At 38.1% G+C, this 14302-nt stretch overlaps 3 protein-coding genes across 3 annotated transcripts; 1 reads left to right on the forward strand and 2 right to left on the reverse strand.

The window, feature by feature from the left end:
* Window positions 1-1854: 1854 nt before the first annotated feature.
* Window positions 1855-10874, forward strand: RHIMIDRAFT_251184 (uncharacterized protein; the record flags this gene model as incomplete). Its single annotated transcript, XM_023610805.1, has 18 exons — window positions 1855-1908; window positions 1962-2023; window positions 2101-2102; window positions 2152-2231; window positions 2292-2916; window positions 2969-3939; window positions 3996-4310; window positions 4362-5582; window positions 5643-6176; window positions 6235-6397; window positions 6464-6731; window positions 6788-7598; window positions 7650-7950; window positions 8000-8307; window positions 8356-8575; window positions 8655-8902; window positions 8952-9612; window positions 9667-10874. 18 exons carry the CDS (start codon window positions 1855-1857, stop codon window positions 10872-10874), a joined length of 8052 nt encoding a protein of 2683 aa, XP_023466811.1.
* Window positions 10875-11027: 153 nt separating this feature from the next.
* On the reverse strand, window positions 11028-12221 carry RHIMIDRAFT_128622 (zincin). The gene is made up of 5 exons (XM_023605510.1): window positions 11933-12221; window positions 11773-11877; window positions 11532-11702; window positions 11282-11479; window positions 11028-11223 (listed from the first exon to the last, which is right to left on the reverse strand). The coding sequence occupies exons 1-5, from the start codon at window positions 12176-12178 to the stop codon at window positions 11089-11091; spliced, it is 855 nt and encodes a 284-aa protein (XP_023466812.1). The 5' UTR covers window positions 12179-12221; the 3' UTR covers window positions 11028-11088.
* A 453-nt stretch (window positions 12222-12674) lies between these two features.
* Window positions 12675-13573, reverse strand: RHIMIDRAFT_128663 (uncharacterized protein). Its single transcript, XM_023605511.1, has 2 exons — window positions 13523-13573; window positions 12675-13472 (listed from the first exon to the last, which is right to left on the reverse strand). Exon 2 carries the CDS (start codon window positions 13324-13326, stop codon window positions 12802-12804), a length of 525 nt encoding a protein of 174 aa, XP_023466813.1. The 5' UTR covers window positions 13327-13472; window positions 13523-13573; the 3' UTR covers window positions 12675-12801.
* Between the last annotated feature and the right edge of the window lie 729 nt (window positions 13574-14302).

Below are 14302 nucleotides of genomic sequence, written 5' to 3' on the forward strand. Positions count from 1 at the left end.
TGGCTGGCGGGCTTAAGTGATTTCTATTCTCATTAGAGCTACAATGCTCGTATAGACGCTCTGCAAGCTGCAATGGCTGATCCAATTAAAATATTAAGATCTTAAAGCTGTATACTAAGTAGATATAGACTATGGTTTTAAGAGCACCAGCCATTGCATCGCGGAAGCATGTATCGAGTTACCAACCTCTCTATACCAATTTGAGCAAAAGCTCATATTTTACTTAAAACAAGTTACAAGGCATGTTTGTGTTGAGTTAACCATCATAAAAAGAAGTAAATATAAACACCAAGTAGTATATAGGATCGTCATGTTGCACTTGAAATATCAGAAAAATGTTGTTATCAGTTTATGGACAAAGATGTCTTCAATTGGTTCAAATAAAAACTAACAATGTCTGAATTTAAAAGTCTATGATGTGATGTTATTCTCTATCTGTCTTTTCTTTCTTTATGTCTTTTTTATTTTTTCTTCCTTGTCTCCCGTTTATTTAAGCAGTTCTATCTTGATGCCTCCTTTTCCTTTTTCTTTTGTTATCTTTGCTTCTTTTTTCTTCCTCCTTTTGTCGTTTACATCATATTCGTTTGTCCATAAGTTAGTAACCCCGATAACGATCGGTTACACACATGCACCAAGAAAGAGGTAGCAGTAAAATAAGCTCTTTTTTTTCATATTGAACTTCTTTAAAAGAATATGTGTTGATCTGCAGGTTTATGCACTGTACATCATTTAATATATTTGATAATAAGGAGTGCCCGTGTACTCTTGTAAGATCCTTTATAAGCATATCTGAGTTACATCTTCCTCCTTTTCTATTCCCTCTCCCCGCACTTTCTCTATTGGGTTCCAAGAAATTCCCAATTGCTATTTTTTTTCTTGATCTTAAGCAACGCTCCTTTAAAAGCATAAACAACGTGACGTTGTGATGAAATACATGGTAGAATAAAACATAAAGAGAATATCAAATGCTTAATTAACCATAATGTTCGATTCCTTCCCTTATCGTTACCATTGTTACCATTACTCCACTTTGTTCTTTAATGATCATACAAGTCAGATCATTTACTAAGCGTACAAGATGGTTTAAGCTTTTATGAATAGAAGAATTATCAAGGTTATCTATATCCCTGTTTCCCTCTCCCTCCCTCTCTCTCTCTATCTCTCTATTCCTCTTTCTTTTTCTTACTACTTATGACCACGATTAAGGATAATCCCCGACGAGAAACAAGAAATATCAGGCAACTTCATTAGTTGAGTCTACTGATGTTAGTAATCGGCTTATATTCAAATCGGCGCGAATTTTGACATTTTGTGTACACAATAACAACTTATTTCATTGGTACCTTTCATGCCAAAGTATGAAAACGTAACACGCTGCATTTTGTAAAAAAGAATACTCATCATGACTAAAGAGGAAAAAGAGCAATTGGAATACTAAAAAGACATGTTGAATTACATTGCTATTCTTGGACTTAGAGTAAGGGTCTCACATTGAATCGAGATCGAAAGAAAAGGAGATAGTTTAAACGTGATGATCCATTAATCCTCATCATAGATTTTGAATACTTTACTGTTGTCTTTTTAAATAAGACTCGACTTTAATAAGAATAGGCTTTTTTTTTTTGTGGTCTTCATATGAGCTCCGAGGCCAAATGTACGCAGACACAAATAATAATAAAAAATATAGAAAAGTGGAGAATCGTTTGACCGCTCTTTCTTTCTTTTCTTTTCCCTTTTTTTCAGTAACAATCTTTCCTTTCCTTTTATTTTCAGACAACTGTTGCTTTTTTTTTTTCTCTCTTTCCATAAAGATCCTCTCATTCGATTCACACATTTTTGTAATTTAATGCTATAATGAGCCCAGACACAAAACTTATTGCAAGCTTAGTGAATCGTATACTTGTTAGGGTACATAATACAACTTGTAAAAAGGACAACATGGAATTGATTTAATTATGTAGTTGCCTAGCAATAGTGGAAAGAAGTTGGATGCGTTAGAAAATGATCCTATAGTCAATCAAACGTGAGTTGTGAATAATGTTGATAAATGTATTCTAACCTTTATTATTCATAATTTACATCGTCATTCATCACTTTCAGAGGTAATAATAATAATAACCTCTTTTAAATCCATTCACTCATATCTTGTAGTTGCTGCCCTGATTGAATTATCAAAGTTTAGATTACCGACAGTGACAATTACTCTATTGAATCTATTAGATGGAATCAAGGTATTTTATCCTTATTATCATTATTGTCCCAATATTTATCTCGAGAACATATATATATAGATGGCTTCCAATGAAGACCATGTTCCTCAAGAAAATTTACAATCACAGCTATTTGTCTTACGATTACTCTCAGCTTGTATGCAACATCACTGGCAGTATATGAAAGATTTAAAATATGAAAGTAGTTCTGGGAGAGCATATTCTGTAAAAAATGGTTATGAAGGATCAGTTCACAGTTTTGATAGTGCCACTCATAACAGCAGCAGTCGATGGTCTCTGAACGAGGGCCCTTTGCCTCTCGAAATGGATGATCCACCCCCTTTTGAGGATGCACTTGCAAAGTCTATCATGAACGTCATGTCCCGTATTATGCATCAAACGACCATTTTGGAAGAGAAAGAGTATGGTCAAGCAACAAATCATGTCACTCAAATAACACGTACCGAATACTATACACCAAGTAATATTGCAAGAACATCAGCAGATATTGTGTTGGATATCTATAAAGCGTCGAGCAAAGTCATCACCTACTTGAGTGCTAGTAATTGGAACATTGTATTCTCAAAGATTAAAGCACGTATACTCTACCTTTCAACCACAAGTGATGAAAATCCCGAGACATCCGATATGAGACTATTAGAATGTTGTTCTCTCAACTCAAAGCGCTTGGCTACTGTCTTGTCAGGTAAAATAAGAGATTAATCTTTATGACAAGTCATTAAGCTATCTTTCTATAGAGTTTTGCAATAACTTTATACATTTAAAAAAGTCGACACAATTAATCGTAGCAGCTATCTTACGTAGAGCTATCTGGGGATGGATCGAGACTTATCCAAGCGAGTTTATGCAGCTATGTCAGAGCCAAAAGAGACTAGAGGGTGGACCAGACGTGTTGTTCGAGACTTGTTTATCATTAGCAGATACGACCAGAAAGAAGGCAATTCTATGGCCATTACAGACAATGCTCTTGGTGTTGTGTCCAGATATCTTATGTTCATTAGATACCCCTGACACAGGAAGATCGATCAACTCAAAAAAGGCTCTATTTTTATCAGCACTTAAATCTTCACTAAAGTCAGGACGTATGGCAGAATTGGCCGCTATATGCTATGTGGATATCTGTAAGGCTGCAACTTATGTATCCAAGATAGACTCCTCTGCTCTTCGTCATATCGTACCTGATATTGAACATGAGCTGAGAACACAACTGTTTGATCCAGATAAACCCCTGATTGCAGATAGTTTAATGAGCGGACTTGGTATTATCATTGACCATCGCACACTCTTGGCTGATTGTTTGGTGGCCATGTTCCGACTGAATCCACGAAATGCATTACGCAACCTATTTCCTTCATGTTTAGATAACCGTGCGCCTACTCTGTTTAAAATCAGTTTAGTCAAGGCATGCTTAGTTATCGCATCTGAAGAAAACAAGCTCCCTTGGAACCCTTCGATTGCCACACTATATGATTCACTGGCTGGTCCGCTTAGAAAGTTATTTATTGAATTTGCAAGCAAAGGCTTTTCCAAGCTTGAAATGAATAACGCTATGACAACATCCAACAGTAGAAAACAAAACATTATAAACGCCAATGATAAAAAATTCAAAAAAGAAAACACTGTTCGTGTGGATCAGAACAATGAAAGACTAGAGCTCATCCTGGACATGCTCCGTTTGTATCAAACAGATCCTAAGCTAGCCATTCGAGTAAGTAGACATACTGCTATCCTTCATATTAAGCTCATTTATGTGTGTTTAAATAGGGTGATAATGAGGATCGGTTAAAGCAGAATGCAATGGCAATGGTTGCCATCGCAAACTGTCTTCGTGAGCAGGATCAGTATGTCAGGGATGCAGCCGCTATGTGTTTATTCAAGCTGCACTCTCCAGACTATATTCTCGAATGGGGATCATCACCCAATTTTATGGAATCATTCTGGAAGATCTCTTCTCAGGTTGTGCTGACACTCGCTAAACAGCTGCTAGATACAAGAGAACGAGATGATGGCATAAAACGTTTGTTGGAATTACTAAAGAAGCTGTTTGAATCCAGAAATGAGTTTTTAAGAATGCACCAGGTAAAAACAAAGAAAAAAAATTTTGCAATATGCTTATTCATTTCATGATAGGATGTCTCTATGCAAGGATCAGATGCAAAAGAACGACTCCAAGCATCTATTGGTCTTGAGGTTGCACTCTTGGTCTTATTGTGCTCTTCTGATATAGAAATCTGTTCTTCTGCGATCACTTGCTTTGGACATATCTGTGAAGAAACTCAGTTGACTGACTGCATAGATGATCCTCATCAAGCTGTGTTAATGGTCGTAGAAAACTTGCCTATCTACCACGAACTTTCCTCCAATAATAGTATTGTTACCGGTCGCAAATCTCAACAGAAGCAAATTCGCCGCTTACTACGAATGATGACCCACTATGCGCCAGGCAATCTTGCTGCGTGGGAGGAAGTCTACAAGCGATGGAAATATATGATACCTGCTATGACAAAGCCTTATGAAGAATCCAAGGACGAAGCCCTAGAATTATCACCACATCCATACAACGTGAAAAGGAATGCTCCAACAGCTTGGCACGACAAACTACGAAATCCAACGGCTTCGAGTCGACAAATGAATAATCATGCCTCGAACAGCAGGACGGATCCTTCACCCAGCAACGTCACGACGGTTATTTTAGACGACGACAAATCATCTGAATGGCAAAACTATGCAGGTTTCCTTGCTGCCCTTGGTGGCATTTGCCTCATGGCGGACGTTGGACCATCTACACCGACATCACCTTCAGGTACACGTTCTGCATTTGGCGATAACATGACTGTCAGACGCGTCTCGGCACCAAGCGAATCATCAGCGATGGTTAACAGGTTTGTTGTGGATATGGTTGATTTGTTATTATGTGATAATATCATGATTCGAGAATGGGTCAAGGAAATTCTCGGCACAGATCTATCACCAGCTCTTTATTCAGTCCTCTTCAGATACATGGAAACAGTACTCTCGAAATACTTTGGACCTGACGGCGACCCTATCTGTAGTGCGAGCAACACATTATTTGTCGAACAGGCTATCAGTGTCCTGAAGCTCATCTTGGATCGTATGGAAGGAAGCTATGAGAATTTGTTGACAGTGGACTTTAGTGGCTTAATTGATCAATATGCAAAGTATTTGAATAAATTGGGAAATAGTCAATCTGCCTTGAAGATAAAGATTAAGTTTTGTCAGCTTGTTGAAGTGTTGATGATGAAGAAGGATAAAATCACCTTACGACAAGAATTCAGGCTGCGTAACAAGTTACTGGAGATCATTGTAGAATGGACAAGCGATTTTTCTTTGGTAAGATGATAAGTAAGCCCTCTTTTTATAGCGCAGGTTATCTTTTCTAACACATTTTAGAAACCTGATTTATCATCTCAATACTCTAGTTTTGAATCAGCACAAGGCGAAAAGCTACATAGAGAACTCGATCTAGCATGTTTGAACACCATTGTTGGTTTACTTCATCAACTTCCTCTTCAATCTCCCGACCCGGTTCATGATGTTGACTCAACACCTGTGAAGAGCAGAATCTTTTTCAAATACTTTACCTTCTTTCTCAAGCTACTTAATCGATGCAGAGATTCCGAGACGGCCACTGAAGGAGATACACTTAGCCGTCGACCTTACACAGAACAGACCAATATGAAGAGTAAAGGAAGCATGTCGACTTACTTGGCTCCACTAAAAGAAAGCACCATCTTGGCCATGTCAAATCTTTTAAGTGCCAATGTTGATGCTGGTCTAAAGTATTCACTATCCATGGGTTACCACGATGACCCACAGATGCGTACGGCATTTATGAAGGTGTTGACAAATATCTTGAATCAAGGAACCGAGTTTGAAACTTTGGCCGAAACTGTCATGACAGATCGATATGAAAAAGTGGTTGATGTAAGCTATATCACAATTTGAAAGGGTTTACCCCTTTGAACTCATTTTGTTGCTTTAGATGTTTGTAAGCATGGATTTAAACATCGCTCTATCTCTCTGTGACGTTTGCCCTGCTTCGGATATTGAAGATGCAGCAAATGCTCTTTTGGCCTGTTTTGCATCCAGAGGGAAAACACTGGATCTCTTAAAGGCCGTGATTCGCAAAGAGGTTGAAAACACAGGTAGATTTGAGTTCATCAAAAAAGCATAGACCCCAAATATTAACCTATTTTTCTTTAATCCCTTAGATAGCGAAACAGAATTATTAAGAAGAACAAGTATAGCGACTCGACTGTTATCTGTCTTTGCCAGACATAATGGTGCGGATTATGTCAGATCAGTACTTCAGCCTGTTTTTACCAAACTTGCAGAAAAGCCTCCAGAAGAGAGAACATTTGAATTGGACTCATCAAAAGTTGGCAGTGGAGAGGATGTGTCGCGAAATAAGCAAAATGTCATTAATGCGACTGAAATGTTTTTGAATGCCATCTGTGAATCTGCAAACGAGGCGCCCAGGTAAAGTCTAGATAAGATTTGTTACTGTTTTTCGCCAACATGGTTCCCCTTCTTAGATCTTTTCGAGAGGTTTGTCATTGCATCCTTACGTCTGTACGAGAACGTTATCCTGAAGCAATGTATACTGCAGTTGGTGCCTTTATCTTCTTACGATTCTTCTGCCCTGCTATCGTTTCCCCTGAATCCGAAGGTTTGATCAAGATAAACACTGTGATATCTCGCGAGATGAAGCGTGGTCATTTGATTGCTACCAAGGTCATTCAGAATCTGGCCAATAACGTCTTGTTTGGTGCAAAAGAGACATACATGATTGTCCTGAATGACTTTTTGACCAACAACATTTACAAAGTAACAAATTTTTTGAGAGAGATATCAGAGGTACCGCCACCTGCTACGACCGTCTTACCCGATGGCAGAACTATTGTGGAGGATATAAGACCTGAAGTTCGTCCTATGGAGCAAAAGGATTATAACTGTTTGCACCGTGTACTGTTTGATAATATGGAGCGTATCTCTAGGGAAATTGCAGCACGTCGTATTCGTCAGCATCTAGATCCTGAACGCGCAGCTGCATATAAGCAAGGGTTTGACAAGTTTTCAAATTTAATGGCTCAGTTGGGTCGTCCTCCCGAAACAACCAAGCCAGAGTTCAGCGGCCTAAGAAGTTATACATTTGCTGCAGCAAACCAACTCTATGCTGAATTTATGCGACGCAACAGTCATCGAAGTGTAGAACCTATTGTATCCAAGAACATTTTCTATGAAGGTGGGGTTTCCAAAGCCAATAGACCTGTCTTTTACTATATCAGTCGTCATGTGCTTGCAGACTCTATTGATTTTGAATTGCTTACTTATCACATATTGCAGGTAAGTTTTTGAACGCATGTGGATAGTATACAATGGATTAACGTTTCCTAGACTTTGGAAAGAGCATCCAATAAGAACTTTGAATTAGTGTTTGATTGTACCTTGTTCTCTCAGGCTAATGAAATTCCCAATCAATACATTATTCAGCTTGTTCAGTTATTGCCATTTGATGCATGCGATAACATTGCCAACATCGTTTTTTACAACCCCAACTCTCATTTGCGCAAGTTTATGAAAAAGTTCCCTCGTCCTATATCACATAAGCTAGCCAAACGCTTCAACTTTGCTGTTACCTTGGCGGAAATATACGATTACATTAGTCCAAATGAACTTCGTTTACCAAAGACGACTAGTAAGAAAACGACAGAAAATATATAGCAGTATTAACACATACTTTATAGCTTCACTAGATACTGATCAATGTCATGTATTTCATCCTGCCAGTAGAATGACACAGAATAAGGTCAATATTCCTGTTACGATCAAAGTAAGCGCCGAGTATGTTCAAGCCATGACTGTTCGCAAACAAGAGTTTATCTACAATGTAACTACGGTTCTTAATGACGTCTATATGGTTTCGGATATTGAAGACATCACTGTTGTGCCAAATTCTCGAAGTCAAGAAATTGTAAATGAATTTCATTTCAAGTACAACAAGGGCAAGACTCAGCATGTGTTTACTTCAATGAAACGCGATGCTATCGTGAATGTAAGAGTATCAAAACGGTCATCACACATGTATCTAACTGTATTTTAGCATATTCGTCACAACAAGCGACGACTGGAAATGACAAAACCAAATAATATATCCGAAAGAACCATTCGACCTAACGATGTGCCTGGAAGATTACTGAATATGGCCTTGCTGAACATTGGTAGTGATGATCCAAACCTTAGACTTGCTGCTTACAACTTGCTATGTGCTCTAAGTATAACATTCCACTTTGATCTCAACAATCAGTTATTGGATGCAAAAGGTAGTACTGTGTAATATAATGCAATCCTTTTCTAATTGTTCCTTTTTGTTAGACTTGTGCTTGCCTGCAAACAGTACAGCATTTGTTGTGGCCATCAGTGAAAGGATTGCAGAAAATCAGCCTAATCTCACCTTGGAGTTTCTGAGTGAATGCTTTATTGGCTTCCAAAAATCCAGCGAGCCCCTACGATACCTATGCTTGGACTATATGACGCCTTGGCTACCTAACCTCTCACGATTCTGTCACAGCAATATAGAAGATAAAGAGACAGTGAAAACAAAGGAAGTCCTTCGTAACCTGATTGATCTCACTGTAGCCCGTACTGAAGTAAGTGTGAGTTTTTTTTTTGATGATTTCATTATTAATCACCATGTAGATGTACAAGCTTATACAAGCAAAGATATGGAAGACAATCGGACAGATTGATGACATATTGAACCTTGTCCTGGATTCCTTTGTTCAATTTTCAATTGAACACGGTGTAGGTTCATCACAAGCAGAAGCCATGGCTGATACATTTGTTACTCTTTCCAACATTGCCGTACGCGGTAAAGTCATTTCTCGGTTGCGAAAGGTCTTACAAAAGACATCGTTCAAGCCAACCAGAGCCTTAACTGATCATTGGACTTGGAATGAAATTGCAATCCTTATTCGATTTGTTCTGATGTTATCATTCAACAACCGAGGACCTGTAAAGAGCTATGTACCCGAAATTTTTCATATCGTTTCTCTCATCGTTGGTGTGGGCCCTACGCTTATCAGGGCTTCAATCCATGGCCTGATTGTGAATATGATCCAATCATTATGTACATGCATGCCTCTTCAAGAAGCTAATATCAAGAAGCTTCAGCTGATACTTAATGAAATATCTGATACCAAGTATAGACTTCTATTTGGCTTATTTAAGCCTCATGCAAACGCATTTACAATCACGCCAGAAACACTGACAGACGCAGCTGAGCCTATATCACTACATGCTTTGGAAACAATTGTGAGCAATCTGCTTGAAGTCATCGCTTATAGTGCGCCTTCTCAAGGTAAGCTATGAAAACACAATCCAACTCTCAATTCTAACAGCTTTCTTTAAACAGATATGGCTAATGCATGGCGTGCTAGATGGATGAGTTTAGTTGCAAGCACTGCTTTCCAATTTAATCCAGCAATACAACCACAGGCCTTTGTTGTATTAGGCTGTCTAGGGCGTGAAGAAACAGATGATGATTTGTTATATCAAATCTTAGTCGCCTTACGTGGTGCGCTGGCTATATTTAACGAAGCTGATCCTAACCTGGTTCTAAGCATCATGATGTGCCTTAAAAACATTGTCGAAAGTTTACCACCAGATTCAAGGTACTTGCTTGCTCTCTTTTGGGTTGCAGTCGCGCTTGTAGAAATCAACAATGGCCCCATCTTCACAATGGCTATCGAACTTATACTTGCCGTACTGCGCGCACTGGATACAGCCGGCTATTTCACTGGCGAATCTGTTGTTGAAGTCCTGCTGTCAGCTCGAGAACCCATGGTCAATGTTTCTAGGAAACTCGATCAGCTCTGTGGTGTTAATTTCGAATCGCACTTTTCATTTGCTATTGCCAGCATCTTCTTAAAGGGCTTACGCTATAACAACGGAAAGGAAATTGTTTTCCAAGGATTAACCACCTTTTTGGATATTGAATGCAAGCATAGTGATAGCACCAACACGATCGATCCACATCACTTGGGCTACCTTGCTGGAATCTTACCACTTGCAGCCAAGAATGAGACACTCAAGGAAGTGTTACGGCTTACTGGCTTACTTGATCCAAGCTTTGAATTGGACGACGAGGATGAAGAGGATAACCCTGAAGCTTATGCTTACAGTTACTCCTGTATCTTTGACAGACTCGATGTAACGGATGAAACTACAGCCCTGTTGTTTGTATCCATGCTTGTTGCTCAGCTGCAAGTGACAGATAGCAATAATGAAAAGCTCTTCTTATACCATCTTTTGGCCGAAGCTGCTAGCTCAATGCCTGCTGTATTCTCTACTGTGTATGACTCACTTCTTCCCAAAATGAATCAGGTAGTATTGAACAGCACGAACCAGTCGATAATTGAATCTGTAAAATCGATTCTGTTGACAGCATGCTCTGATCCAAGCTTCAGCGATGCATCCAGAAAGAACCATCCTACTCAGAAATCTCTATTGGAAAGTGTAGGATTTCCTGCTTTGGCAGATCCTTCGTTTGGAGCATCATCAGCAAATGTATTACAGAATGCTAAGCTAGCAAGTGAGATCATCGAGTTAATCATTGCCTAATTTCTTTTTTGTAACCTTTTTCCTAATAATTTATCCAATGTATACTCCTATTTATACATTTATATATACACTATATATCAATTTATATATATATATACACCCCCTTTCTTATATTCGATTTTATATGAACGTCAAGTTAATTATATGTTCTTAATAATAACTTTATAATAAAAAGTCGATTCAATTCGCATCAAAACAATAAAGGCCTATTTTATTACCATATTCTACATTTTGCTTTATGTGGATTCATTTTACTGCCTATTGGGCATTTGAATACTTTTGAAAAGTCTGCATTATTGCGAAATAGAATATTCACTCTAATTGAATCTGGAGCATGTTCATCGTAAATCTATATAATAAAAAAGGGAGGATTAGATATGTACTCATAGGGATGTATTATGTATTACCGAGTTCTTTTGTGCATCAACACTGGTCTTGCTACAAAACGAGCGGGCAGCATTGATAAAGAAGAGCGCATCTGAAGAGAAATAATGTAAGCCAGGCAAAACTGGGTTATAACCTTTTCCACTGTCTTTTAGCGTAAGGAAAGCATCATAAGCAGCCGCCAACCCTTCATGATCTGCTATGCTTTCTCCAAGTGTTTGCTGTATATGAATAAGATGAGTATTATGATGACATGATTAACTTATACTTTACAGTTCCGTCTATAAAGTAGTTTTTACCGTGCTTATCAGTAACTGAGACGTTGGAGTATTGTTTTACAAAGCAGTTGGCCTTTTCTGCATATTTAACCTTGGTTGCGTTTGACCACCAGTCTCGTTCGGCTCCATATTCGTCATACTGCGATCCAACGTCATCAAAACCGTGCTTTTGATTGAATTTACGTTAATCATCTTTTATGTCTGTCTTTTTTTTTTTTTTAAAAAAAAACACTTACAGAATACTCATGGCCTAGTGTCTGACCGATCCCTGCATAGTTTAAATAATCTGGAAAGTCTTTATCATAATTTGGCTTTTGGGCAAAAGCTGCGCTTACAAATATCTATGTAAAGAAATAAGCAAGTGTCAAGCGAATACTTGTACCTTTCAGCACTTACACTATTCTTAGACAGTAGATTGAAAGCATTGACCACCTGTGGGCTTGTTACTCCTACCCACTCAGTCGGGCTCAATGCTCTGTTTAACGTATTCCAATAGATGCGCATGATCCACTGGTTTACTGCTTTATCATTTTCATAAAAAGTGCCAAAGTCCGTTTTTAATCCCTGCATATATCTATGAATATCATGTGGCGAGCTTTCATCTGGGGCAAAGGTACTGTATCCTGTAGATGTCTGCATCATAACAAGCTAAAACATTTGCTTTAAAGGGTAAGACATTAGATACATGCCAAGTTTAGTCACAAACCTTTTTAATAGCAGCTTCTTTTGTAACATTGTCCAGCCATGTTGCGTTCCGTATTCGTTTGATCAGGGCTGATTTAATGTTTTTGGCAATAGTTTCTAGATTTATCTTGTCGGATTCGCCATTAGAGGCAATCATGGCGTAAAACCTGCCGACAGCTAAACCAAACCGGTCCAGCACTTTCTCGACACATAGGTTAGCTCTTGTTTGAAATGGAGAGTCTGGTATAAGCTGTCGAAGTTCTGAGTCAAGATTTGGCGCTTCTGTGACAATCTTGTAGACTGTAAGGTATTTTGCAATAGCGTCCATATGAATTGGCCGTGAAGGATCGTCAATGGTGGCATAATAACCGAGCTCATTAAAGTATTCTATATTATAAATTTGAATGGATATATCAAGTGTGTCTTTTGCGTTTGGTATATAGTGTTCAAGTATGCTTGTCCAGTCTATGAATGGGTATAATTCCTCGGCTGTGCTGAGTGAGTATGAATAATGACCGTAGTCGGAGCTGGTACACGGAAAGAAGTTATTCTCTTTTGTCAATAGACACAAAAAAAGGAACTTACATGGAATTTGTTATTTTAAACAACTTTGTCTGTAAAGCAATTGCGCTGTCAACTGCGTCATATATCCGTTCACTTGTGAAGGCTTTTATGCCATTATCTTCCATTAGCCGTAGTCTGTTTCTCTCTCTTTCTGTATAATTTTGTGAGCCGAGGACCGAGGATGTCAAATCTATTAGGTTCTGATACTCAAATTCTTTTAGTGGTATGTTCCCTGCTTCGTTAAAGGCTTTGGGTGGAGTGAGTATAAGAGATTTTTTTGTACTGTCTTTGTTGTCTGAAAAAATCTCTAGCGAAAATAAGCCGCCAATGTCTATGACAAGTCCGTCTGTCGTAGGATAGGGATAGCTTATAAGGTTGAATATATTGGTCGATATACTAAAAGAGTCTTTCCATTTCTTCTGATATTCTAATTCTCGTTGTAATCGCCTTAGGTCTTTTAAAAAGAACGGTATTCCTTCTTCTCCATATGTATCAACCTCTACACAGGATGAATAATAATTCTTTATGAGCTTATAATTCATCTTGTCGATATTTATATTTTCTTGGTTGTCTATCTGAAAACTGCTTGGAGATAGTGTCGAACTTAACAAATCTTGATAATTTCCTTCGAATATGGTTCTTAGCTGTTCTTTATATCTATAAGACTTCACGTCAAGTATTCCAAATTCTAGAATAGGGTGAGTCTATGTTTAGAAATCTATTTTTAATTCCAATTACCTGTCAAGTCTTCTGGTATAATAGTGTTCTTTATCCAATTTCCACCTTTATGAAAATCATGTCAGTTTGATGTGGGACCTTTAGAGTGATATATTATTACAAGCATACTGATAAAAATCCGAGCATGGATCAATGTTCATATTGATAGACGAAATTAAGCTTGATGCAGTCTCAACACATGTCCTTGTAAAGCATATTTCGTTTATTGTTGTTGTCGTATTATAGACTGAACCTAAGGGAGACTGTGCCATCCGACAAGTAAAAAGGAAAGGTAAATGAAGGAAAAAGAGAGAAAAAGGGTTGTTTGGTTGACTTTTTTGATGTCTTGTTTAAAATGTCTATTTCAAGAAATAGTAGAGTGTAACGGGATTGAGTGATCAATTGATTCTCATTGGTTTAACACGAGTTTACCTTTGGATGGAACACATTGGTGCGTGTTACAAGGAACGAGATCTTGCTATATTAAGCACAATTTACTCAGCGCCCCAGTTAGTGCTATTGTCGATCATACGAATATCACTTATTTTCGAACCAAAAGTTAGTGAGATTTACACCCACGCTAATTATATTAGCTTTATCCTTTGTGCTCTGCCTCTTTTTTTTCTCTACGAGTTTCTTGTTATTAGCTTACAGATAATAAAATACCTCTTTTTTATTTTCTTTTCTTTTTTTTTTTTTTTCAATCCAACTTGCTTGGGAGTGCGACAATTGACTTTTTTGGACCAAAATCACAAAGTTACTTGTGGCTACTCGCGTGCGCTCTGGATTTGAAGTTCACAT

The sequence above is a fragment of the Rhizopus microsporus genome (genome assembly GCF_002708625.1).
Source record: "Rhizopus microsporus ATCC 52813 unplaced genomic scaffold scaffold_7, whole genome shotgun sequence".
Lineage (NCBI taxonomy): Eukaryota > Fungi > Mucoromycota > Mucoromycetes > Mucorales > Rhizopodaceae > Rhizopus > Rhizopus microsporus.